The sequence below is a fragment of the Vulpes vulpes genome, chromosome 8 (genome assembly GCF_048418805.1).
Source record: "Vulpes vulpes isolate BD-2025 chromosome 8, VulVul3, whole genome shotgun sequence".
Taxonomy (NCBI): domain Eukaryota; kingdom Metazoa; phylum Chordata; class Mammalia; order Carnivora; family Canidae; genus Vulpes; species Vulpes vulpes.
The window spans coordinates 89,282,015-89,306,602 of NC_132787.1; the positions used below are offsets into that span (position 1 = coordinate 89,282,015).

Consider the following 24,588-nt stretch of genomic DNA (forward strand, 5'->3'; position numbering starts at 1 on the left):
CTCTAAGGGCAAAACAATGGCAAAGAAATTGTGGTGGTGCTGTTGTTAGAGCTTCTTCTTCCTCTACTTCTTTTTTTTTTTTTTTAAAGTAGGCTCCATGTGAGACTTGGAATGTGAGACTTGAAATTATGATCCTGACATTAAGACCTAGGCTGAAATCAAGTTCATCACCTAACTCATTGAGCAACTCAGATGCCCAACTGACTGAGCCACCCGGGTGCCCCTATTGTTAGAGTGATTCTAATGTTATATTGTATATATCATAGGACTCAGTAAATGAATAGATTTATTGATGTTTTTGTAACCTTGGTTTGCACTGTGAGGGAAGGACAAAAACCAGTCTGAAATGAGGGAAGGAGATGAAAGTCCAATTCTAACTAAAGTTAGAGATAAACTGTATACATTTTTTTTTACATTTGTTTTTTAAAAAGAAAACTGTATTTCCTAGATCTGTCCACTGAGTGAGCTTGGACATAATGACACTCCAGCAGCAATGAACATCCCTACCACCTAGATACCTGGTTTCTAAATACAATTTTCCAACAATCGAAACCTTGAAGAAATGGCTAATTGCATGGCTAAGATAGGAAAAATACAAGATTCATTGGAATAGGTTGTTTCATATAGCTAAAAGCTTAAAAATGGATGGGACATAGGAGACAGTGTGAAGAGGCTTCGCTGGCCAAATCTGTAATTACATCAAAATAATGAATAATGATTTGAATGGATTATAATGCCCTGGTTAATAAAAGAATCCATAAATCCATTTTGTATTAAAAAGAATATAAAAAGAGTGTGATAGAGAATATTTTTTAAATAGGGAATGCAAACTATCAATATTAGAAGGAATGAGAGGTATTTTTAAATCACCATTTTACAGTCACTCTGGTAATAATCGATTAAGGCAAGAATCATCAGTGGACAGAAAAACCACTGAGTATAAGAAGAGTCTCATAGTATCACAGTATCTCCTTACAAATAATTTATAAATCACCTGGGGGAAGTTTCCTTAACAAGGGAGAAATCTGGCAGATGCACTTTAGTCAAGTTACCAATTTAATGCCACCAGTTAGGGCATTTACCAACATCACCTATATCCCCAATGTACTACATCAAGGACACAACATGATCTATTCTGTATTTCTGCCCAAAGAGTTTAATCTGATTCCAGCAAGGAATAAATACTTTGGACAAATCCAAATTAAAGTGCACACACACACACACACACACACACACAAAATAGCCTAAAGTTTTCAGTGACACAAAACAACAAACAAACCAAAAGACTAAAGAACTGTTCTAGATTAAAAGAGGTAGAAAAGGCAGGGCAAGCAAATACAATGTATGGTCTTCAGTAAATCTAGTAAGTAATGACTGAAAAAAATGAATAATAAGTCAATTTATCACATTAACAAATTTAAAGGAGTCAATCACATAATCATCTCAATAAGTGCAGAAAAAGTATTAGGTAAAATTCAACATTCACTCATCATTTTCTAGAAACCTCTTAAACTAGTAATAAAATAGATATTCTTAGTTTCATAAAGAGTATCTGCAGAAAAGCCTATAGCAAACACCATACATACTGACAAAATGTTAAACATTTTCTTTTTTTTTAAAGATTTTTTTATTTTTTATTTATTCATGATAGACAGAGAGAGAGAGAGAGAGAGAGAGAGGCAGAGACACAGGCAGAGGGAGAAGCAGGCTCCATGCTGGAGCCTGACGTGGGACTCAATCCGAGGACTCCAGGATCGCGCCCCCCGGCCAAAGGCAGGCGCCAAACCGCTGAGCCACCCAGGGATCCCCTGTTAAACATTTTCTCTTTGAACTTGGGAATAAGGATCACTTCCATGAAAAACTGTAGTGGAGCCAGTACAAGGAGGCAAAAGAAAGAAAAAGTACATAGATTGAATAGAGCAGCAAAACTGTCATTATTGGCAGGACGGAGTATAGAGAAAATCCAAAAGAATATACAGATAACTTATTTAAACTTATAAGAATGCAATTGGGCTCAAAATCAACACATAAAAATCAATTCTATATACCAATAAACATTTCAAAATAAAAATTTTAAAATCCACCTATCATACAATAAAATATCATATGCCTAAGAATAAATAAAACAAAATGTATGCAAGATCTCACCAAAGAAACTACAAAACCTTGAGAAGCATTAAAGAAAATAGATCTAAACATGCTCTTGGTTTGGAAGGCTCAGTATCATAAAGATGTTTGCTTTCCCCAACTTGATATACAGAATTCAAATCAGTTTTGATCAAAATCCCAATTGTCTTTTTAGGGATAGAAAGTGACAGTAAAATTTATATGGAAGTTCAAAGTCAAGTTATTTCTAAGAAGAAAAAAAAAAATAGAAAGACCTCTTTTCCCAAATAATAAAACTTACTATAAAGCTTAATTAAGAATTAAGACAATGTGCCATTGGCACAGGGGTAGACAAATGAATAAGCCAAGTTTTGAAACAATTGCAAGCACATCCAAGCCCTTTGTATAGGAACAGAGGGTGCTCTTCACAGCAGTAGGGAAACAATGGACTTCTCCATAAATGGTGCTGGGATAACCTTTATTTTCATGAAAAAAAAAAAAAGTAAAATTGGGTTCCCCTCTTACACTAGTCACAAAAAATCAATCCCAGATGTATTAAAGACCCAAATGAGAAAAGCAAATTTATGAAGTTTTAGAAGGAAATACAGGCTAATGTCATGATGTCAATATAGGAGAGGTGTTCTTAAGACATAAAGGACACACAGAAGGGAAAGACTAAAAACTCTTAATAAAAGGTGAAAGATTGATATGATCTGAAGAGAAACCAGAGCATAAGATTGAAAACTTTAGAAATAAAGAAATTGAATATCAAACAGACGTTGGCCAGACCACTGATGAATGTGAACTCTGACCTGCACATCAGCAGCTGGTCAAGGAAGCTCAACCACCACCCCCACAGCTATTAGCCCAAAATAGTGAGGATGCTGTGATTCCAGCTTCCCTACTTTTTGTCTCTGCTTTCAACTCAGGACCAAAGAAAGCCAAATATGTTCCCAAAAACAAATTGTGTAAGATGTCTAGCTGGAGTCAGGCTAATGAGCCTGCCTTCCTCTGTCCTTCTAGCAAAAACAAAGCAAAGCGCATAAAATAGTAGTATTCCCATTTTAAGGATGAGATGAAATCAAGGTCCAGGGAGATAGAACTCACCCAAGGCCACACAACACAGAGAACTAGAACCCCGATCTTAATTGTTCCTTGCACCTATGGCTTTTTTTTTTTTGCACCACTTGGCTACTGCCCATCAGCACTCCTCACTTAGCTCCAGACCTGCCTCTTGCCCCACAGCCATGGGCACTTGAACCCTAGCATTCCAGCCTGCTTGCATCTAACCTGTGCATGAGAAAGATATGTTCCTCTCTCAAGCTCTGTGCCTAAGCAACATGGGACACCAGCAGGTTGACCCACTGGTTGCCCTCTGAGCAAAAGGCAGACTTACCTTGCCCCAGAAGCAATAGTAGCCCCAGGAGGAAAACGCGTGGCTGCAGCCCCATTCCAGAATCCGTCAGGTGTCCCAGCCTTGGATGAATCATTTGCACAGATGGAGAGTGCCACTCTTTCTTGTGCTTTTATGCTTCTCTGTTGTCTGATAGCACGCCTGTCATAAATTTTACTATGTTCACCTTTGAAAGGGGGCAGTGGCCAGCTGTAAATGATAAATATTAACATTTAGGCAGAAGATTTCTCAAAGTAGATAGGTCAAAGATGGGTAGCATGTTCTAGACAAAGGCATCAAAGGGCTGGGACCACATAGCCTCTTCAGTATGGCCTCCCAAGGTCATGAACATCCAAAGATCACCAGTGTCGGGGCTCTGGCCTGCTTGGAGGAGCTTAGGACTGGAAGTATAGGACTGGAATCCCAGATTGACAATAGCTGTGAGATCTTGGGTGAGTCCCTTAACGTGGCTTTGTTTCCTTCTCAGCTGTAATCTATGGAGATAAAAGCCATAGGTAGAGTGAAAGTACTTTGTAACAACTGTAAACCCTAAAGTCCCCTCCTAAATGTGACATCTTATTGTGAAATGTGTTCCCACAGTGTCTGAGGAGTGCAGCTGGGCTCCCTGGTCTGTATGATTCAGAGAGGTTTGTTTCTGTCCTTACCTCCAAAGCCACAGGTGGCCAGGAGTGTTGGACTGATGTGTATGCCACACATCAATTGTCTGCATGTTGAATTGAGAGATACAAGCCAGAGGTGAGCCATTGGAACTCATTTGACAGAATTAGCATTTTGCTTTGGGCAATCAAAGTTGAAATGCTGGGAAGGGTCTAAACTGGGCAGAAAGAGTTGGAATTTAAAGCCTGGGTGCCAAAATACCTGAGGGGTGAAATTCAAATATTTTCCATAAATTTCAAGTAACATTTGCCTTTGGGTAATACGGACTAATATATTTAAATTATCCTTGCATTTTGGCCATTGTTAGGGCAGCAAGGCCAAGAGTCAGACTTCTGAGCTCCAGCTAGGAGTCTGGAGCTGGCTTCTATTGTTCAACCTCAGATCTTGATCTGCTGACATTTTTTCAGTATGTTTCAAATCATAGTTATATGTTGGTTGTCTTGAGTATAAAGTAAAATCTAAGTGGCAGCCTTTTGTTCCTGGCTCTCAGACATTAAGATGTTGTCTTCCTTTCTCATCTGTTCAATATAATGTGACTTGTGGGTAACCACTGATTTAGCCATGCCAAAGCCTCAGCCTTAGAGCTGCACAGAGGGCTCAGGTCACACCAGGCATGTGTGGGCACTGCTACAATGGGCCCAGCTGGCCATGGGATGGTTCCAGAGCCCAGAAGAGAGGAATACATGCAGAGAAGGAAGAAAAAAATGACCCAAAGGGCCATTTGGGCACAGATGCTCCTGAACACTGGACACTAGTTATCTTCACTAATTGCCCACAAGCCCAACAAGAGACCCAAAGCTACAGACTCACTATTAAGGATTGTAGGAGTCCTTCCCAGTTCTATGCCACCAGCAGCTTTAAGGAGCATGCCTGAACCTACTTGGACTGAATGAAAGGTCACTGGCCCCCACTTAGCTTGGGCCAGTTGAAGGTGGGATGGGACACATCATGGGAAATGGGCAGAAATAGCTTGGCTTTACAATGCATGTATTTGTTTCCATCGCTTAATGCTTCTCTGTACAACCACCATGGCCCAACTGGGTTGGCAAGCACATCAATCTCTAACCTCTTTTACATTTAGAAACATTGAGAAGTGACTTAAAAATACTTTTAACCTTTGCAAGGCATTTTGTTATAGGACAGACTGAATTCTCTTAAATATAAGAAATCTTCGAGTCCTGTCAACACATCAAAGAATCCTTATCAGCTGTGAGGCAGTGAGAGACTAACACCTCTTGGGCACCCTTACTAGGCACTGTGGGTGCTCTTCACATGCATGAGGAGCTTATTTAGAGCAGATGCATCTATGTGTTCTATTAGCAGCTGTGAAAACACAGGGGCCAGTACTTGTCAAAAGCCAGAAATAAGCTCCATCACTTTTTAACAAACATTTCTTCTCTGAGTTTTGCTACTAAGATGTCCTAAGAAGACATATCCCAGAGGAGGGAAGATGCTTCATTTCAAATGTTAGCAACAATCAGCAGATGTTCCTTTTGGGAAAGGCACAGGCACACGGATATCTTGGTGACTGAACAAGCCGGGTGCTTACTGTTGTCCAGAAATCCACAAGGGGGTGCTAGACCAAGCCTTGGCCTCAGGGCCCATGTGGATTAAAGCAGCAGTGGCTTCTGAAGAGTGTTTTCCAAACTGGGGTTACAACCTATTATTATCCCATGAATTTAATTTGGTGGACTCATCAGTAATTTAAAAAAATTAAATAGAATATAAAATACCTGAAGGCATTGCATATAGTAAGGGTAAGTGATGTTTTGGGAAACTCCTTTCAGTCACAGGCAGTGATGCAAAATGTATTTCTTAATATGGGCCATTAAAAAAGAAATTGAAGACCACTCCCTCAGACAGCAGTAGATCAGTTCCATAAAGAAATCCCTATGCTCCAAGAAAAAACAGGTTTGTTCTTCTCTCTGGTTAAAGATGCAGCTCCACCAAATTCCCTATGCTAGCAGCTAAGACAATGCCTATGATTGGCTCTGAGCCTTGGGAAGAAAGTACAAACTTTTTAGCAGTTGTGAGAAGAGAGTAAGTAAAATTGTCCTTTTTTTTTTTTTTTTTTTTTTAACAAGGAAAACCTAGACCCTGTCTCCTGAGTGAGCTCTGCCAATGTGATGGAAAGTATATGTTGGTGGCCTATCATCTAGGACAGGATGGGTTCTCATTGGTGCCTATTTACAGAAGACCCACAGCTTGAAGGGGAAGGTACACACCAGAACTGTAGGAGGGGTGAAACTCTCTACCTCAGAATAATCTGCACTGGTGCCAGTAATACACTGAGAATTGTCTTCTCCAAATGATGGCTTTTCTGAAGTGCCTACTTGCCCTCACCATGACAGCCTTGTATCGCTCACTACTTCTGTGTGGAGATAGTCCTATATCCTTGGTGGGCTTCCTGAGGGAGAGGCTGGGCCTTTTGCTTATTGCCATTTGGGCATCTCCAGAACCTCTCCCTACAAGAACACCTAGCTCAATGTCCTATGCATAAGAGACCCTCACCTAATCTTTATTCGTTGGTTGAGTATTCTTCAGAGAGAAGACAACTAGTTTAATCAAGGCTGTGTTCTCCAAGAGCCTTCCCAGGCACAGAAGTACAAGGAGGCTTGGCTTAGGAATCTCCAAACACAAATAACATCCAGATGCCAGTGTTCCTCTGTTGATACAACACAAGACCTGTGTATACACACACATGCAAAACATTGTCCAACACGACTAACTGAGCTTATTTAATTTCCTTTGGGCGGAGGCTTTGCTTATAATCAAACAAGAAGTTTAAGGAGTAAAAATAAGAGACAAAATTAAGAAGGGACCAGTAACATGTATCTTAAAAAATTTTTTTTCCAAGTATCCCAGCCTTATTAATAAAATGAGAAAGAGGGGATCCCTGGGTGGCTCAGAGGTTTTGCACCTGCCTTCAGCCCAGGGCATGATCCTGAAGTCCCGGGATTGAGTCCAACATCAGGCTCCCTGCGTGGAGCCTGCTTCTCCCTCTGCCTGTGTCTCTGCCTCTCTCTCTCTGTGTGCCTGTCATGAATAAATAAATAAAATATTTTTAAAAAATAAAAATAAAAAGAGAAAGAAAAACAGGGCAAATCCCAGCAGAACATGCATTCCATCAGACCTGGCCTTCTTGTTCTTTGCTATTCCCAGCAGCTAGTAGGTTGCCTGTGGTAGCAGGCATTCATTACATGTTGGATGCATAAATAAGTGAAAAGCAGAATAAAAGGAAGACACCAAGACTACTATAAAAAAGATCAGCTCAATGGGACAGAATAGAAAAGATGAAAGGGGTAAAATTATGTTTGGGGATAGAAAACTGAGGAAAAAGGGAAGCACATGGACCCCATACCATGAAGCATGATGGAAAAAAACAACAGAGAAGTAACATGGAGGCTCACACTTGTGGCTCTTCCTCCAAGGTCACACTGTTATTCTCCTACACAATGGTTCTCAATCCTGGCTGCAGTTTGGAATCGCCTGGGAAGATTTAAGACTTCACCTACAGACATTCTGTAGGTGTCATTTTTAAAATTCACTGATGGATTCCGATGTGTGGCCAGGACTGAGGGATCCTGCTCCAGTGAAGCCAGGGCTGCCTGAAGCCCAGCACTGAAGGATGGAGAGGGCTCCATCTCCGCTGCTGCAGACAAGCCAGAGGTCCACGGGGCATGGCCTGATGCCTGAACAGGCTACCACAGCTGACACAATTGGACTGACCAGGCGGCCTCTCCTGAGAAGAACTCCATAGGAACGCAGGGAGAGGGGGAGCACTGGGACTTATCTCTCAGAGGTCAGGGAGTAGATTGGGAAAGAGCCAGATTCTGGTGCCTGGAGAGGCCCAGTCACTGAGCACCAGGGCTAAAGTCCTGGATCAACCATATCACCCATTATCATCTGCAGCCATATCCTCTTCCGCATGTGTTAGTTTCCTGATCTGTGAGTTTGACACATACATTCCATTCACTGATGTACAGTGTGAAGAATGGGACCATGGCAGGTGGGGAAAGGGTAAGATGAGCTGCCTACTCAAGCATACAAGGTACTCTCCCTCTTGCAACAGTCATTACTGCAAAAATGGTACTGCCCTTGACTGACCCCCATTCACAGATGGGGAGCTCACAGCCCGAGCTGTGACATCCTCTAAGTCACACAGCTACACTGCCCATTGCTCCCCTCTCTCACCTCTCCCACGATCTCCAGATTCAGCCCACCACAGCTTCCCAACCTTTATGTCTCCCCACACATGGATGGTGGTGATATTTGCACAGCACATAGGGTGAGCAGACAGGACAATGTGTGCCCTGAGATAATTAGCTGGGGGTCTGGGACAGCCCCAGGCCCTGCTCCTGGTGGGCCCCTAGGGGGATCAATTTCTTTGCCCATCTGTACCCCTTAGTACATTTACCTCTAGGTGAAGACTAAATAGCATTTGGTGAGAACCTACTAGGTGCCAGGAATCTGGCTAATTGAACTCATAAATGTCATCTTATTTAATACTAGCTATATTCCCTCAGGGGGTTAAAAGTCTCAGTTAGGGTCACTCAACTGGTAGGTTGTAAAAAGGAGTTTCTGATCCAAGTCTTCTCCCTCTATATCTATTAGTTTCTCTCTGCATGACAGAGATGCTCCTGGTGAAATGGTCTTAAGAGTCTCTTCTGGAAAGAAGCCCAGGTAAGGCTCTTCATTCTGCATTGGTGGAGAACAGCCTATGATTCATACACCGAGTCTGGCAGGGGAGTCTGGCAGTGTGACTGTTCCCTCCTAGGTGAGGAGTCTGAGTGGACCACCCCGCCTGACCACCACCCAGCCATGGCCCTCATCAACCTGTGGAGGAAATGTGGCTCCTCTTGGTGGAAGCACCAGAGGCATCCTCCTTGGTACCACCTCAAGAGGACCAGAGAACCAAACAGGGATGCTCTGCTCCATCCCAGCTGCTGGGTCCCAGCCCAGCTGTGACCTCCTTTCCCCTCCTGAGGAGAATCCCACCCAGGGGCTGGAAAGAAATAGGGATGAGGTCAGAACCGGTCAGAGGGCACCTGTACCTTAACAGCCACCCAGTCAGTCCCCTCCACCCCTGTTGCCGAGAGGAGGAAACTGAGGCAAAGAAAGAGACAGGGCCTGAACTAGGTTTTGGATTTCCTAATTCAATTCTGGAGCTCTTTCCCACTCATCATGTAGCGCTGAATCACCCTGACCACTTGCAGCAATGAATTTTCAGTCCAGTTTTACATGTAAGAGACTAAAAACCCAGAGAAGATTAGTGACTTGCCCAAGGCTGCTTAACTACTGAGGGTAGCTTGCCCTTTCCATCACAGCCCAGCAGTGGTCAAGTTCAAGCTAGAGGGATTCCACACAGACCTCACTCTAGCAGAAACCACGTAAAGCACAGACATCTTCATTCTGGGAAGGAAGATTCCATGACGATAGGCTGGCTGGCACGGCCAGTGGACACTAGCACACAGGAAAAGCTCTCCCCTGGGTCTTCTTAAGCTGAGACCCCATGTAGCAGAGCTGGTGGAGTCCTCTGCCAACCAGGGGGATCCCAGGGAACTTCTGCTATGTGGCTAATCTTTCTCTTACTCAAATCCCTTTATATCCTGTCAGTGAGAGTTGTGATCTATTCTTCAAATCCAAAGGGAACAACCAAAGTCTCCTCGGAATCTCTCATGTTTCAGACCATGCTGGAAGGCTCCTGGATCCTGCAGCTCCAACCATCATGCATTGACCCCACATGCCTCCCTGACCTGGGTTCAGAGCAGAGTATCTGCTTGGGAAGGCTTCTCCTAGACTAGGGATCCAGAGAAGGAAGACAGCTTCTCCACCACCTGCTAGGGCAGATTATGAGCTGGGGATGTCCCTCCAACCACACTGCCACTCCAGAATGGGGCCTCCGGGCCTTTGGCTGTGGGCAGGGGATTGCTGTGGCATGGTGTCACCTGCTTGCTACCACACTGGGCTTTCAGCCCCACACCCACGCTGCACGTGGTGTTAATAGTTTGATAATGATGATGATGCACAAGTGTACTTGTTTTGCCAGGTCTCTGGGCAGGCCCAGTGTTTACCTTTGATTGCACCACTTGGGGAGAGGACTAAGGCAGGGAAGAGAGTAAGGCTGGCCTTCTGTCTCAGGACCCTCATGCGGATGAGCGGGCTGGGCTGGGGCCATGGTGGACTCTGTGCTGAGCTCTGGCCATCAGGACAGCCAGGCTGGTCCAGTAGACACCTCAGCTTGTTTAGCCACCCCTCCTGAAGGAATGAATACCTTTGTGTCTCTGTCTCTGGGCACTGCTGGCTGAGGCAAGCCAGCTTGTTGTTCCTTTCTTCTTGGGTTCAGGAACAGCCTTGTTCATAACTGGAGGATTAGCATCCAAAAGAGAAAATGTGAAGAAAACAAATTTTCATATTCCATATGTCTTATAACCCACAGAAATGTTTAGAAACTTGCCCCAGATCACACAGAGCAGGTGGTGAAGAGAGATTTTTAATACCAGTTTTTTTGCTCCAAAGGTCAGTTCCTTTAACCTGAGATGCTTCTTCATTTTTGTGTGGGTTGTTGTTTTTGTTGTTTTTTTGTTTTGTTTTGTTTTCAGTTCTTCCATCGAACCTGGAAGGCTTCCTAGGAGCATGTGTGACCAGGAACATGTGGGAATGTGGGACTTGATTGCAGGCTCTCTCAAGGGCAGCTGGAATCTTGGTGTGGTCTCTGTAGGAATCCTGGATGAATCCTTCCACTTCCCACTCACTTTCATCTTTGCTTCTGGGAGCCATTTGAGCCAAGTTTCCAAGTGTTCCTCTCTATTGACATTGAGATCCATGTTTCCTGAACCAGAGTGAGGCTCCATGGTCTTGAAACTTAACATCTCTTCCAGTACCAATCCCTGGTGGCTGGCCACCCCAATCTTCCACCCATCCCATCCCTGAGGTGAATTTTCAGAACATCTTCCACTATCTGGTCTCAACTCCTCACTTTGGTGTGGCTTCTCCTCCCACTGCTTTGCCAGAAATGTTCTATGGCCAACAAGTTGTTCAACTCCATGGATAGCAAGGTCCTCAGATTTAATCTTACTTGACATTTCAGGAACATTTGACAGCCGACCTCTCCTCCTATTCTCAGAAAACTGTCCTTGGTCTCTATGTGTCTAGTTTTCTGGTTTCTTCTTCACAGCTGTGCCTTCTCAACCTCCCTTGCCAGCCCCTCCTCTGCTGGTGGAGCTCCTCAAAAATCTGGCCTGCATCCTTCTCTGTCTGCCTCTCGAGGCAATCTCATACATACACCCCATTTAAAATCATTTAAATTAAAATTCATTTAAAATCTATGTGCCCCATGATGTGATGAGCACTGGGTGTTACACTGTATGTTGGCAAATTGAATAAACAAATAATAAAATAAAATAAAATAAAATAAAATAAAATAAAATAAAATAAAATAAAATAAATCTATGTGCCCATGATTTCTACACTTCAATTTCCAGCCAGGCCTCTTTGCTAACCTTCAAACCCTGCAAATTCATTCACTGATTCAACATCTTCATTTTGATGTTTCATATGCACCTCAAACTTGAGGAATTGAGAACTGAATATATGATCCTCCTCCACTCATCTGCATTCTTACAGGAAAGGGCAATGGGGTTGTAGGCAGATCCAAGAACAGTCCTGGAAAATTCCCTCTCCTCGGCCCTAACAGATATCATCAATTGCTTAGTCCTGTCAATTCAATATCCTAAATCACCTAGTGAACCTACTCACCATTCTCCATCTTCACTGCCCCTACATGGGCCCAGGCCACCATCTCTGCCCCCCTGAATGGCTGCAAGAGCTATTCCTAAGTCTACTCTTTTTTTCCTCACACAGCAGCCTGATAATCTTTTCAAAGTGTGAGCAATGTCACAGCCTTGCATAAATCCCTTCAATAACACCCCACAGCATTTTGGACAATTTCCAACTGTCTTGATATGGTTAAGAAGGCCCTGATTTCCTCCTCCTCTCCAGCTTCACAAGTCCCACTCCCGGTTTCTTCTCTGACCTCAGGCCCACTGGTCTCCTTTCACTTCCTTTTTTTTTTTTTTTTTTAAATTAATTAATTATTATTATTATTTTTTTTTCCTTTCACTTCCTTTTGCCACCCCAGAGCCTTAATACAGGCTGTTCCCCCTGCCTGGAACTCAGGCCACCCCATTCTCCTCCCCATTTCTTGGCCTCACTGACTCTCCTTTCAGGATTAGTGTAAATACTTCTTCCCAAAATGTTTTCTCAAGTCCAGTTGATGTAAGGCCCTGTCTCATGCTCCTCTGTCCCCCTGTTCTTCTCCTCCAATACTCAGAACAAGTAATTCCAAGTGCGCTAAGTCTATCCTGTCTGTCCACCCATGAGTTCCATGGGAGGGCAAGGACCAAATGGTTTCTTGCTGTGTCCCTTTAGCATAGGACCTAACATCAGCAGGTGCTCAACAATTGCTCCATGGAAGAAAATGCCCAGTCTTGCTCCAATTACTTCTCTGGGGTCCCCAATGAACAGAATCAAGTCCTACTTCACAGTAAATGAACACTCCTGCCCTCTCTGGAGCTCCATTATACAGCTTACTTCATTTTCTCTGGCATTTAAAAGCTGGCCAGTTGGAGCTGTTTCTTTTGCTAAAAAGGGTATGACCTGTGCTTCATTCTCTTTGTACCACCTGCATGGTCCCTAATATAGTGGCTTTGCACACAGTAGGAAACTGTCCCAAGAATTGCACTCTTGGGATCAAGAGCAACACATGGCTATAAAGGAAGGGGACCCTGCTTGGCCTCTGCCTGGGCCAGATAGCCTCCTATGCCCGCCAAAGTTAAGAAATCTCTTAAAATAGTCCTCCTAAAAGAACAGGAAAACCTGAAAATTTCCCAAGTCTTGTAAATTATGGATAGCAAGCCAATCAAGGACTGCCAAATCTACTTGAAGGTCAATTAGAGTCTCCCTGCTTCCAAAAATCCACGCCCCCCCCCCCCCCCCACACACATTAGTAAAATGCTTGCTTGCCAATCAGAGACTATCATATCAGTATTTCCTCTTTTTTTTCCTCTGTAGAACTTACTCTCCTTTCAGACACCTTTGAACCCCTGCTGAAATGTAAGTGATTGCAGATGGTTCCCTTGTGGCTGTGAGTTTATAAATAAACAGCCTTGGCTAATTTTGTCTCTGGTCTTGTTTGATTTTTGGCTGTAATCTTGGTGCTGCAGCTCAGATGCAGCCTGACCTGCTTGTTGCCTTGGACCTTGGCTGTTGCCCAGGTGTGGTGCCCACCAAGGTCTCTTCAGCCTCCCTCTGACCACAGAACACTGACCACATCAACAAGGAAGTCTGCACTGTGCTTCAACTCCACCCTCTTTAGGTTGAGTTCCTTTGTTGTTTTATTCACTTATCAGATGGTAGGTATTGTTATTTAATTAATGTTCCCTTTGAGGTTTGTGTCCCTAGTGATTTGCTTCTCCCTGTCCCTTTGTTTTGTCCATGTCCTTAGTGTTGTTTTGTCATGAGGAGGAGAATCACATCATGGCATACAAACATCATGCCTATAAGCTGGCTGTTTAAGGTGGGCTCATACACTGAAGAGTTGGCAGTTCTTCCCAGATCAGCACCCTCTGAGGACCAGTTTTGCTGTAGGTCACCAATAAAACCAGATGAGGTTGTCCTCTCATCCTGGCCATTTGTCCTAAGAGCTTGGTTTTGATTCAAAGAAGGCATTCTCTCTCTCTGACATATTCCACCTGCTGGGGACTCAGATGGTTGGGCTGTGTTCACGGGCAGCTGGCCCAAGACACAAGGATGTATGAACAACTTCAACTAACTTTCAACTGATAGTGACCAAGAGCTTTCATAGTCTAACCTGTGTCCTTCTCTGGGAAAAATTGCTTCTTACGGGTTCCCCTATTACCATACTTCTCTTAATAGCAGAACCCCACTAAAGATGATTTGGCCCTACAACGGACACTTTGAGGAAAACATAATTGAACTAGAACTGCTCATTTGAGAGGTGCCTTAAAGCAAAAACAGAATAAAATTCCTCAGGCCCAATGAGCAGCATTTTATGATCAGTAGGTATCCTGATGCTTCTAAAGAGAATTCTAATTCTAGAATTCCAATTCTTTAAAGAATTCTTTTTTTTTTTTTTTTAAAGATTCTATCTATTCATTCATGAGAGACACAAAGAGAGAGAGAGGCAGAGACACAGGCAGAGGGAGAAGCAGACTCCCTGCAGGGAGCCCGAGGGACTGGATCCCGGGTCTCCAGAATCATACCCTGGGCCAAAGGCAGGAGCCAAACCACTGAGCCACCCGGGGATCCCCAAGAATTCTTTTTTCAAGTCAAAACAAGGAACCTGATGACCAAGTATAAACTATCTGGGATAAAATCATCTCCCTCATTAAACCCCCACCCTCTAGTGCCCCCTACTCTTTATCATACCCTTTCTTCCACTTCCACATAGATCTAACCTCAATCCCTCTAACCACTCCACCTCTCCTTTCCCCTTGTCTAGATCCCTTGCCTTTTTTTAACAAGCCCCCTGATACTCCAAAACATCAGTTTCCTTTAAAAATATCCTGATTGAGAATCACAAATGCCTTTAACCATAGAGTTTAAACCCTGGTCTCAGCTAACTAAGAGCTATTGTCTGAGATTTCCCTAAACCCTGATTAAGATAGACACATCTTTACCCAAAGAATTCACAATCTCTCAGGGGCCTATAATCCAATCTCAGCCAACTAATTGGCATGTTAGTAGGAAAATCAAATGCTAAATTATCAATGAGAAAAGCTGAATAGACCAGTCCAGGGTTAAATTTAAGGCATCCCACATGCATGTAAAGCCAGCAAGCTTCAGGAGAGCCCGGAAAACAGGTCAGAGTTTACTCAAAGTGACTTCTTGGACTTTTCTATAAAAATTGATTGGAATCAAGAGCATTAGAAGACAAGCCACAGACAGAGAAAAATATTTGCAAAAGACATTTCTGACATAGGATATCTCTATCCAATATATACAAAGCAACTTAAAAGTCAACAGTAAAAAAAAAAAAAAAAAAAATGAACAACCTGATTTTAAAATGGGCAAAAGAGGGGCACCTGGGTGGCTCAGTCAGTTAAGCATCTGCTTTCAGCTCAGGTCATGGTCCCAGAGTCCTGCGATTGAGCCCCACATCTGGCTCCCTGCCCAGCAGAGGGCCTGCTTCTCCCTTTCCCTCTGCCTGCCGCTCTGCCTACTTGTTCTCTCTCTCTCTCTCTCTCTCAAATAAATAAATAAATAAATAAATAAATAAATAAATCTATCTATCTATCTTTAAAAAAATGGACAAAAGAACTAAGCAGATATCACACCAAAGAAAATACATAGGTGGCAAATAAGCATATGAAAAGATGCTCATCATCATCTTACTAGGGAAATGAAAATTAAAACAATAATAAGATACCCCTACACACCTATTAGAATAGCCACAATCCAGGACACTGACAACACCAAATGCTGGCAAGGATGTGAAGCAGCAGGAACTCTCATTCATTGCTGGTGGGAATCACTGCTGGTGATGCAGCCACTTTGGAAGACAGTTTCTTACACAAGTAAACATATTCCTAGCATACATACTTGCAATCATACTCCTTGGTATTTACACAAAAGAGCTGAAAACTTATGTCCACACAAAAACCTGCACATGGATGTTTATAGCAGCTTTATACATAAGCTGCTATACATATGTATATGACATACATACACATGTCAAACTGGGAAGCGATCAAGATGTCCTTCAGTAGGTGGATGGAGAAATAAACTGTGGTATATCCAGACAATGGAATATTATCCAGGACTAAAAAACAAAGAAGCTATTGAGCCATGAAAAGATAGAGGAAACTTAAATGAATATTACTAAGTGAAAGAAGCCAATCTGAAAAGGCTATGCACTGTTAACTTTATAACATTCTGGAAAAGGCAAAACTATGGACACAGTTAAAAGATCACTGGTTGCCCGGGGGAAGAAGGAGGGAGGGGTAAAGAAGCAGAGCACAGAGGGTTTTTAGGGCAGTGCTACTATAATTGTGGATACACGTCATTATACATCTGTCAAACCCCACAGAATATACACCAAGAATGAATCCTAATGAAAACTATGGACGCAGGGTGATCATGATGTGCCAGTGCAGGTTCATGAACTTTGGAACAGATGTACCTCTCTGGTGAGTGATGTTGATGGTGAGGGAGGCTGTGCATGGGGGGGTGGTCAGGGAGGGGGATGGAAACTCCCTGTATTTTCCTCTCAATTTTGCTGTAAACCTAAAATTGCTCTAAAAAATAAAGTCTATTTTAAAAATAACATAAAAATTATTGGAGCTTGATTCAGTCTTGTAAGTAGAGAAAAGATGAATCAAAAGGAGATTTTAGAGACTAGAAATGACCTTCCAATAAGGTTCAGGAGTCTGTTTCATAGCTGTTGTAACAGCAATCCTCTCATCTCATTTTGCAAACAGGTTAAACCTGAAATCAGAGACCTGGTTTGCAAGCAAAAAGCAGAATGGAAGAGAGCCCCACTGTCTAAACTAAAACATCCAGCTAAATACTTTGAAAGGACTTTGGAACAGAAACAACACAAAACACACAAAAAAAGCATGACTTTGCAGATAAAACAATTAGATGGTCCTAATTCTAATTGACACCCCCCTTCCCACTGATCAAGATGCCTATAAATGTTTTAAACAGCAGGGACACTAGGGGAAAAAAAGACTGAGCTTATCTACAGTCTTGTTAGGGGAAACCCCCTTCCTGGTATCTAACTCAGTTGCCTAGAGGTAGGTGTCCTCCCAGGTGACAGCTTCCTGCCCTAAATTCCTTGTGGTTTGGCTCAGACCCGGAATAGGTCTGGAGGCAGACTTGGAAACTGAAGCCTCCTGTTGGAAGCCCCTGGGCCAACTGTTGCCAAAATTATGGCTGAGACAGGAACACCTGCTCTGATGCTAAACCTCAGAAGCCCTGCCAGCTCACTGCTTGCTGTCTTCTGGGCTCAATACTATCAGTTGGGTCCAAATCCCTGGGCCTCCCTAGCTGCCCTACATGGCCCTGGGGCACCACACTGCTTTGCACTTGAGTTCTCAGGCACCCTCTAGGCACCATTAATTGGCCAATTAATGGCTGAGGTCAGTATGGAAATAGGGTGGTCAAAACAGACATTGAAAGAGAATGTGAAGGATTGACTGCTCAAAATATAGCCCAGCCGTACTGGAGTCATCTGAGAGCTTGTTAGAAAGGTGGAACCTCAGGCTTGCCCAGACCCTCTGAATCAGTTTTGTGGGCACATTGGAGTTTGAGAAGCCCTAGTCTAGATCAGTGGTTCTCAGCCTGTGCTGCATATCAGAAATTCCTGGGGTGCTCTAAAAAAAAAAAATGACAGATGGAAGAGCCCTGTCCCAGACCAAAAGAATCAGAAGATCTAGGACTGGGGTCTGGGCACTGTTTTTGTTGTGGTAGTTTATCTTTTGTTTGTTTTATCAAGAGTTCCCTGGGTGATTCAGATGAGCAACCAAGGTTGAGAACCTATTGGCATCCCACCCCTTTTTAGAGAAAGGGAAACAGAAACTTAGAGGAGGAAGTAGGCTTACCCTCTGAGAGCACATCTGTGGTCAAACCCAGGGTTCCTGACTGCTAACACGTAGCCTTCCCCACCATCCTGGCCTGTCTCTTCTCATTACCAAGTAAACCCCTCTTGAATCCTGAGACCTGCCAATGAAGATCTTGCTGCATTCCTGCCTTTGAAACAATGCATTCCTTGTTAAAATACTGGGAATATTTAAATAGTCCATCAGTGGGGGAATGGTTGAATGAGCTGTGGTATATCCACACTATAGAATACTATATAGTAATGGAAAGAATGGGGTGAGCCACACCTACCAACAACGCTTTTCAGGGTATAAGGTTAAGTGGAGAAATGAATAAGCCAAAAGGTACGTACAGTGAGAGACAAGTCTTCTAAAAAAGAAAACAAAACAAAAACAAAAACCCTAAAAATACTTTATTTTTCCTATGGGAACCTACATATGTGTATGTATACGAGTGTGTATATGTGTTAAATATAAATGAAAAGGCCTATATAGAGATTTTAAAAATTATACCAAGTTATCCCATTAGTACCACTGGAAGCTTGGTGGTACAAGGGGTCTTTATCATTACAGTCTTATTAAACTTTTTAATATGAATAATGTATTCCAGTAGTACTTGTGTAACTAGAAATTATCTTAAGGGGGAAAAAGAACAATTGAGACCTTCTAGGAGATAAATTGACTTAGACATCCAAATTCTGCTACTTATACCATGAGTCAGTTGCCTTCAGGAGTTTTCCCACCTCATCTGCAAAATGGGACCATCTTCCCTCAAGGTTGGTGAAAGACTTTATGAAAGGACACGAGGCAGTGGCAGTAGATTAGATTAGATTGAACATATTAGGTTAATGTCTTCTTCAAGGCTTCCATCCGAGCCTTCTCCCTCCCAACCTCTGCTTGTTCCTCTCATGCTCTGGACTCTCTGTACTTTCCTTATCTCCTGCTTCAACTTTTTTTTTTCCACATCCTTGCCTTTATGATGTGCATGAAATAGGGAGATACTGGTGACTCTTCCTTTTGTCTTGGCATTTGGGCAGAGCCCTCACTCAATAGCCAAGAACAACTCAGTAGGTGCCAAACAGGCTGCTTCCTAACTTGAAGCCCTAGACCACTTCTGCTGTTTGTGAGAGTCTGAGATCAATCAGGCCACTATTAGCCCATGCCCCACTTCTAGGTCCTCCTGAGACTGATGGGGTGGGTTGCCAGGCTTTCCCCAAAGGAAAATTATCTCTGGGTTGTGCATTGCCCCCACTTCCAAGCCCAGAGTAGAGGGTCTCAAAGAATTTGACACATGTCCCCTGGAATTTGAGGAGCACAGAAAGTGGTATGGAACCCCTGAAACCCTCAGAGTAAGCAGGAGTGACTGAGAGAAGGGAGGGCTGGCTTAAAAGGATGTGAGCTTCCAAGGTATTGGAAAACCTCACCTCTCCCTGTGTCTCCTTTACTGTCTATGCGACTATCCCACATTTCCGAAACCAGAGGTGGTGCAGGGATGTTCCCACACCAAGCAATTCCATGACACCAGTGAGGTGTCCTACAATCCAACTCCATTCTGACACTATCTACCTGGAGATAGCATCAGATTCCACAGGTTAAGGGCTCAGTCCTATGGGACAGCCTCCCCACCCATAGACAAACTCCGGATGCCAGAAAGTGCAGGTTGTCACCATGTTTCTGCCCCCACCAACTAGGGATTACAGCTTCCAGCAACTCCCTCCCTGGGCTCAATGAATTTACTAGAGTGGTTCACAGGATTCAGAGAAATATTTTTACCTACTAGATTGTCAGTTTTTATCAAAAGATATAACTTGGGGCGCCTGGGTGGCTCAGTGGCTGAGCGTCTGCCTTGGGCTCAGTGCGTGATCCTGGGATGAGTCCTGCATTGTGCTCCCCGCAGGGAGCCTGCTTCTCCCTCTGTCTGTGTCTCTGCCTCTCTCTCTGTCTCTCATGAATAAATAAATAAAATCTTTAAAAAAAAAAAAAAAAAAAGATATAACTCAGGGACAGCCAGACGGAAAAGATATAAAGGGCAAGGTTTAGGGAAAGGGCGTGGAGTTTCTACGCCTTGCCTGGACACACCACTTTCCCCAAATTTCCATGTGTTCACCAATCTGGAAGCTCTCCAAACCCCATCCTTTTGCTTTTTTTTATGAAGGCTTCATGACACAGGCACCATTGATTAAATCATTGGCAATTGGTGACTTAACTACTCAGTCTCTAGCCCAGCTCCTCTCCTCCAGGTGGGGCAGGGTGGGGAGGGCAGGCAATAATCACATAGTTCGTTCCCCTGGCAACCAGCTCCCAGCCTAGGGTGACCTAGGGGCTTTCCAAAAATCACCTCATTAACATAACATAAAATAACCCTGTATCTGCTCACATTACCTAGGAAATTCCAAGGGGTTTAGGAGCCGGGTGACAGGAACAGAGATGAACGCTAAACATGTATTTCTTATGAGTCACAGTATCACACAAAGCTTGGTGGAGAAAGGATGGGTATGGGGGGGGGGCAGTTAGGGACCCCCATAGAAGAGGACTGGGAAGGAATGAGGTCAGGATTAGTGGAGCCAGAGAGATCCTGTGTGACTGGCCAGGAGGCCTGGCCCCTATCGGGAAACCATAGATAAAAGAGCTTCAGTGACAGGAGAGGCTCCAAAGTGACCACAGACTCCCCCACAAAGGGAACCTGGCTCCGCAGGCGGCTGGACCTGCAGGCACTGATGCAACACACAACTGTGACATGCCAGGCAGGCTGTCCCCTGCTCTCCCCCTCCCCCTGCCCCCCAGGAACAGCCGCCCCTCTCCTAGAAGGGGGAAGGGGATGGAGGGTGAAGCCAGAGAACTAGACTCTTCCTCTGTGCCTGCAACTTCCTCTGCCTAACTGGAAGAGGGAGATGCTTTCAACTGAATGGAGCTTGGAGTTGTGATATCCCACTGGCAAGGTAAGGTATTCACCACAAGACAATGACCAGGAAAGCAGTGGTTGCAGCCTGAGTTTTCCTGCAGGGAAGAATAGGTCCACAGAAATGTTTGCAAGGCCTGACTGGAGAGACTGAAGGTACTTTCCACTTGGGACATGGGCGCAGCACCTTGGGCAAAGCATTCTCTGAGGGTTTTCACCTGTTTACTTGGGTTAGCAACCTACACTTCCACAAATGTGAACCGAGTCAAGCCTGGGGCCTAAACTTGGCCTCTCTAGGTTCATGATGCAGCCCAGGAGTGATCTGAACACTTTCCCTGTCCCTTGGAAGATTGTCAAACTCAGTGTCATGAATGCGCTTCACCAGCTCCCCAGATCCTCCAGGGAGCAGACCCCGGGCACTGCATACCACCTAGGAGCCCAGCCAGCCTTCTGGAACAACAGCAACTGGCAACTTTCCCTTCCCTGCCCTGGCCATGCTGAGCCTTCACTCCTGCAGCCCTTCTCTGTCTCTTCAACCAGGAAGACCCCACCTGCTGCAGTGCTCCAAGGCTCCTCATAACTGTCCCAGTAGGCAGGTGTCTTGAAAGAAGGTGAGACTGAGTCTCTAGCATATGGCAATGATTTAGAGAGAACATAAGGGCCACCCACCTTGTGATAAAGGCTTAAAGCAGGGTTCCTCTCTTCCTTTCTCATATTGCTCGGAAATAACTCTTTTCTCAGTTCAAGGCCAAGTCCCTAGGCCATCATCTTCTTTCCTTCCCTGTGACCATCACCTCCTGGGAGCCTTACTCTGCCCCTTCACTGGCCTGGATGCTGGGCCCAGGTGTTCACACCATGCCTATCCCAGGAACAATGTGCATCTGCCCTGCATAGCCTGCTGATCTGCCTGGAACCCAGGAGCATCGTCATCCCTGAGAAAGGCCTAAGGGTCAGAGCATATTTCCTGAGCTACTTCTATGTACTAGGTGAGGGCCCTGGCCTCAAGGAGCTTATATTGTAAAGGCAGGCAGGAAGAGAAATATTAGTTTCACAAATGAATGCAAAATGCCAGTATGGAAACATGTGCCCAGGCTCGCTTCAAGGCTCTTGGTTAGGGGATCTCCAGGAATTCCAGGAAGGGAAAGGCCAGGGTGGGGGCAACAGGGACTGCAATGCGCAGTGGAGGCAGGTGTAGGCAGGACAGGTAGGCCTTGGTGACGTCTGGGCCTTTATCCTAAGAGAAACCAGAAGCCAATAAAGGGTTTTAAGGGATGGGCGGGAGGTGTGTGAGAGGATCTGCTTCATGTTTTAAGAAGGTGTCTGATGCTGTGTGGAGAATGGATGGCAGAGAGAAATGGAAGGAGCTAGGGACCCCAACCCCGAGACTGCCCCCCACTACCCCCCCTGCCTGGAGCAGGAGGGGGAGGGGGCTTGAAGCAGGCTGGCAGCAGTGGAGATGTGAAGATGTGGGTAAAGAGGTGTTCAGGAAATAAAACTGATGGCTTGTGTGCAAGAAGGGAGGCAAGATGATGCTGGATTTCCAGGTGGGGCCGGGGCCTGGACGGCAGTTCGTGTTCTAAGCAGTGATTGCCACGCAGGGATAGGGTCTGGGGAAGAATGCTGAGGGAAGTCACAAATGCAGATTTGGACATACTGAGTGTGAGGTGCCAAAGAGGCAGGGACAGAGACAGATGGGACACTCAGAAGAGAACTCAAGGCCAGAGCTCTGCAGGCATCAGACGCAGTCCTTCTAGCAGTGCTAGGCTGCATCTGCCCAGGAGAGGGGAGAGAGGGGGACAGAGAAAAATCCAGTGACTGCCTCTGGAGGAACTTTGATATAAAATGGCTGGATAGAGAAGAAAACACCTGCAAAGGAGATAAGGAAAATCTGGCCAGAGAGGTAGGTTTGTGTCTTGGAGAGAGGCCTTTTCAAAATGGTGATGCTGTAGAGAGTGTAGCATCTGAGGCCTGGGAAACTGAGTGGTAGCAAAGCGGGTCATTGCTGATAACAGTGGTGTTTCTCAGAGACCCTGGGCACCTGTGCTCCACCTGAGACTGCTGTTTGCCCATCGATGATGTCACAGGGTTGGATCAGCACCATGAACCCCCCACTGAGCCTCGTTCCAGAGAACCATCAAGGTGATCCATGCTTTAGCATCTCCCATGCCCAATTCCCTGCCTGCATCTCAGCAGGCCCTCCTGGTGGGTTTGGGGATCACACTCCTAGAGCCACAGGGCCCATGTGTGGGTGGAAGGGAATTCCCATTACTCAACAAGTGTGAGGCCTTGTGTGAACCAACTTTAGGATGAGGGTGTTACATGAAAGGAGAATATAAGATGTGGTCCCTGTCCTCAAAGACCTTGTCCTTTCTTTGGGGATATGAGATGAACACAAAAAATAAAACCTAGAAACTCAAAGTGAGAGGAGAAAATATATAGATGCGCACACATAGCCAGTACGTGAGGAAGAGGTTTTCCCATGAGGGAAAGGATTAGGCCGACCTTGAACCAGGTCTGGAAAAAAATCACATTTGCCAACCAGAGGAGGGTGAGCAAAGGCCCAGAGGTCATCCAGGAGTGGACAGATAAGGGCTTGGCCTGGCAGGTCTGACTGGGGGTGGGGTGGGGATTCTCAGACATGGGGTGGTACGGGCATGGCTGCTTCCATCGGGGCCCGGGGCACTGGCCCAGTGCATCCCCAGCACGGCAGATCCAACGCCACATAGGATAAACAAAAGCAGACATCATTCCATAGGAACCTGTTCCCCCGGAGTCACTTCTGCTTTAACCAAGAAACAGAAACATAGGCTCCCAGATACATGGCAGCCTGGGCAGGACTGGGTCTGAGGGAAATACCTGAGTATCAGTGGTTTGATTCTCACCAGACTCTGTCCCTTCATCATCCCTCCAACCAAACCCACCAAGGTCATCTCTCACCTTGACCATTCACAGGCCCTTCGTCTTCTTCTCCTCCGTCTTCTTGTCCTCCGCCTCCCGTCGGGCCTCTCACTCTCTTCGTTGAGGTGGGGGGTGCTGTGGGCTCCTCCCTGAGGTCGGGCTGCTGCACCTTCAGGCCAGGACAGGCTTCTCTGGGCGGCTCTTCTCTCAGAGACTCCACTGCCCACAGGAGGGGGCAGCTCCTCCCCTTTCCTCCTGCCTCCAGCCCACATCTTCAGAGTGCTCTCCTTCTTCCAATCTTGGTTTGCTTCTTCCCTTCTCAGTCCTCACCTCCCCTCTTTGTCATCGGGCCTCTTCCCTCCACTAAGGGGTTCCTGTGGCCTCTGGAAGGGGCACAGCCCCTGGCCCAGGCCCTCCAGGCCTTCCACAGTGAGCCTAAGCCTTCCCTCGGGCCTTATCTGCAAAGACTCCCCTTGAGCCACACCACACACTTCTGGTACCACTGCCTCCGCATCTTTCCTCCTGTCTTCATCTGACAAGTTCCTTCCAACTCTCCAGATTCATCTCAGACCATCTGGCTCCGTGGCAGCCAAGCAAAACACGTAAGAAGAATATGCACTTTGGAGTAAGAGATAGTCGACCTCAGTCTCTGGCTGTTTGCCAGCTCTGTGCCCCTGGGCAAGTCGCTTCATGTCTTCTGAGCCTGTTTCCCAATCTGTAAAAGGAAGGGACGATCTGTTCCTCAGAGAGGTGAGGATAAAATGAAATCCTGTATGTGGAGTGCTCCATACAGCACCTGGCGACTGGCAGGGACTCAGAAATGCTTACTATCAGAGCTTGTTTCTGGTCCCCTCCCACCAGCTATGATCTCACTCTCCTTTGAAGCTCTAGAACATTTTGGGTCCTCTCTGTCAGCACCCAAACTGGCAGCAAACTCCTCTAAAGCAACAGCTCCTTTTTTTTTTGAGTCTTATACAAAAGAGATTTGTTGA

General features: G+C 45.1%; 1 protein-coding gene across 1 annotated transcript in view; it reads right to left on the bottom strand.

Annotated features, from left to right (window-relative positions):
• The window catches only part of PLB1 (phospholipase B1), a 137,140-nt gene extending 112,739 nt beyond the window's left edge, over positions 1-24,401 (bottom strand). The window contains exons 1-2 of the mRNA XM_072767412.1: positions 23,636-24,401; positions 3,503-3,709 (exon numbers count right to left, since the gene is read on the bottom strand). Of these exons, the coding sequence (XP_072623513.1) occupies positions 3,503-3,596 (94 nt within the window). The 5' untranslated portion in view covers positions 3,597-3,709; positions 23,636-24,401. The remainder of the gene's footprint in view (positions 1-3,502; positions 3,710-23,635) is intronic.
• Positions 24,402-24,588: the final 187 nt, after the last annotated feature.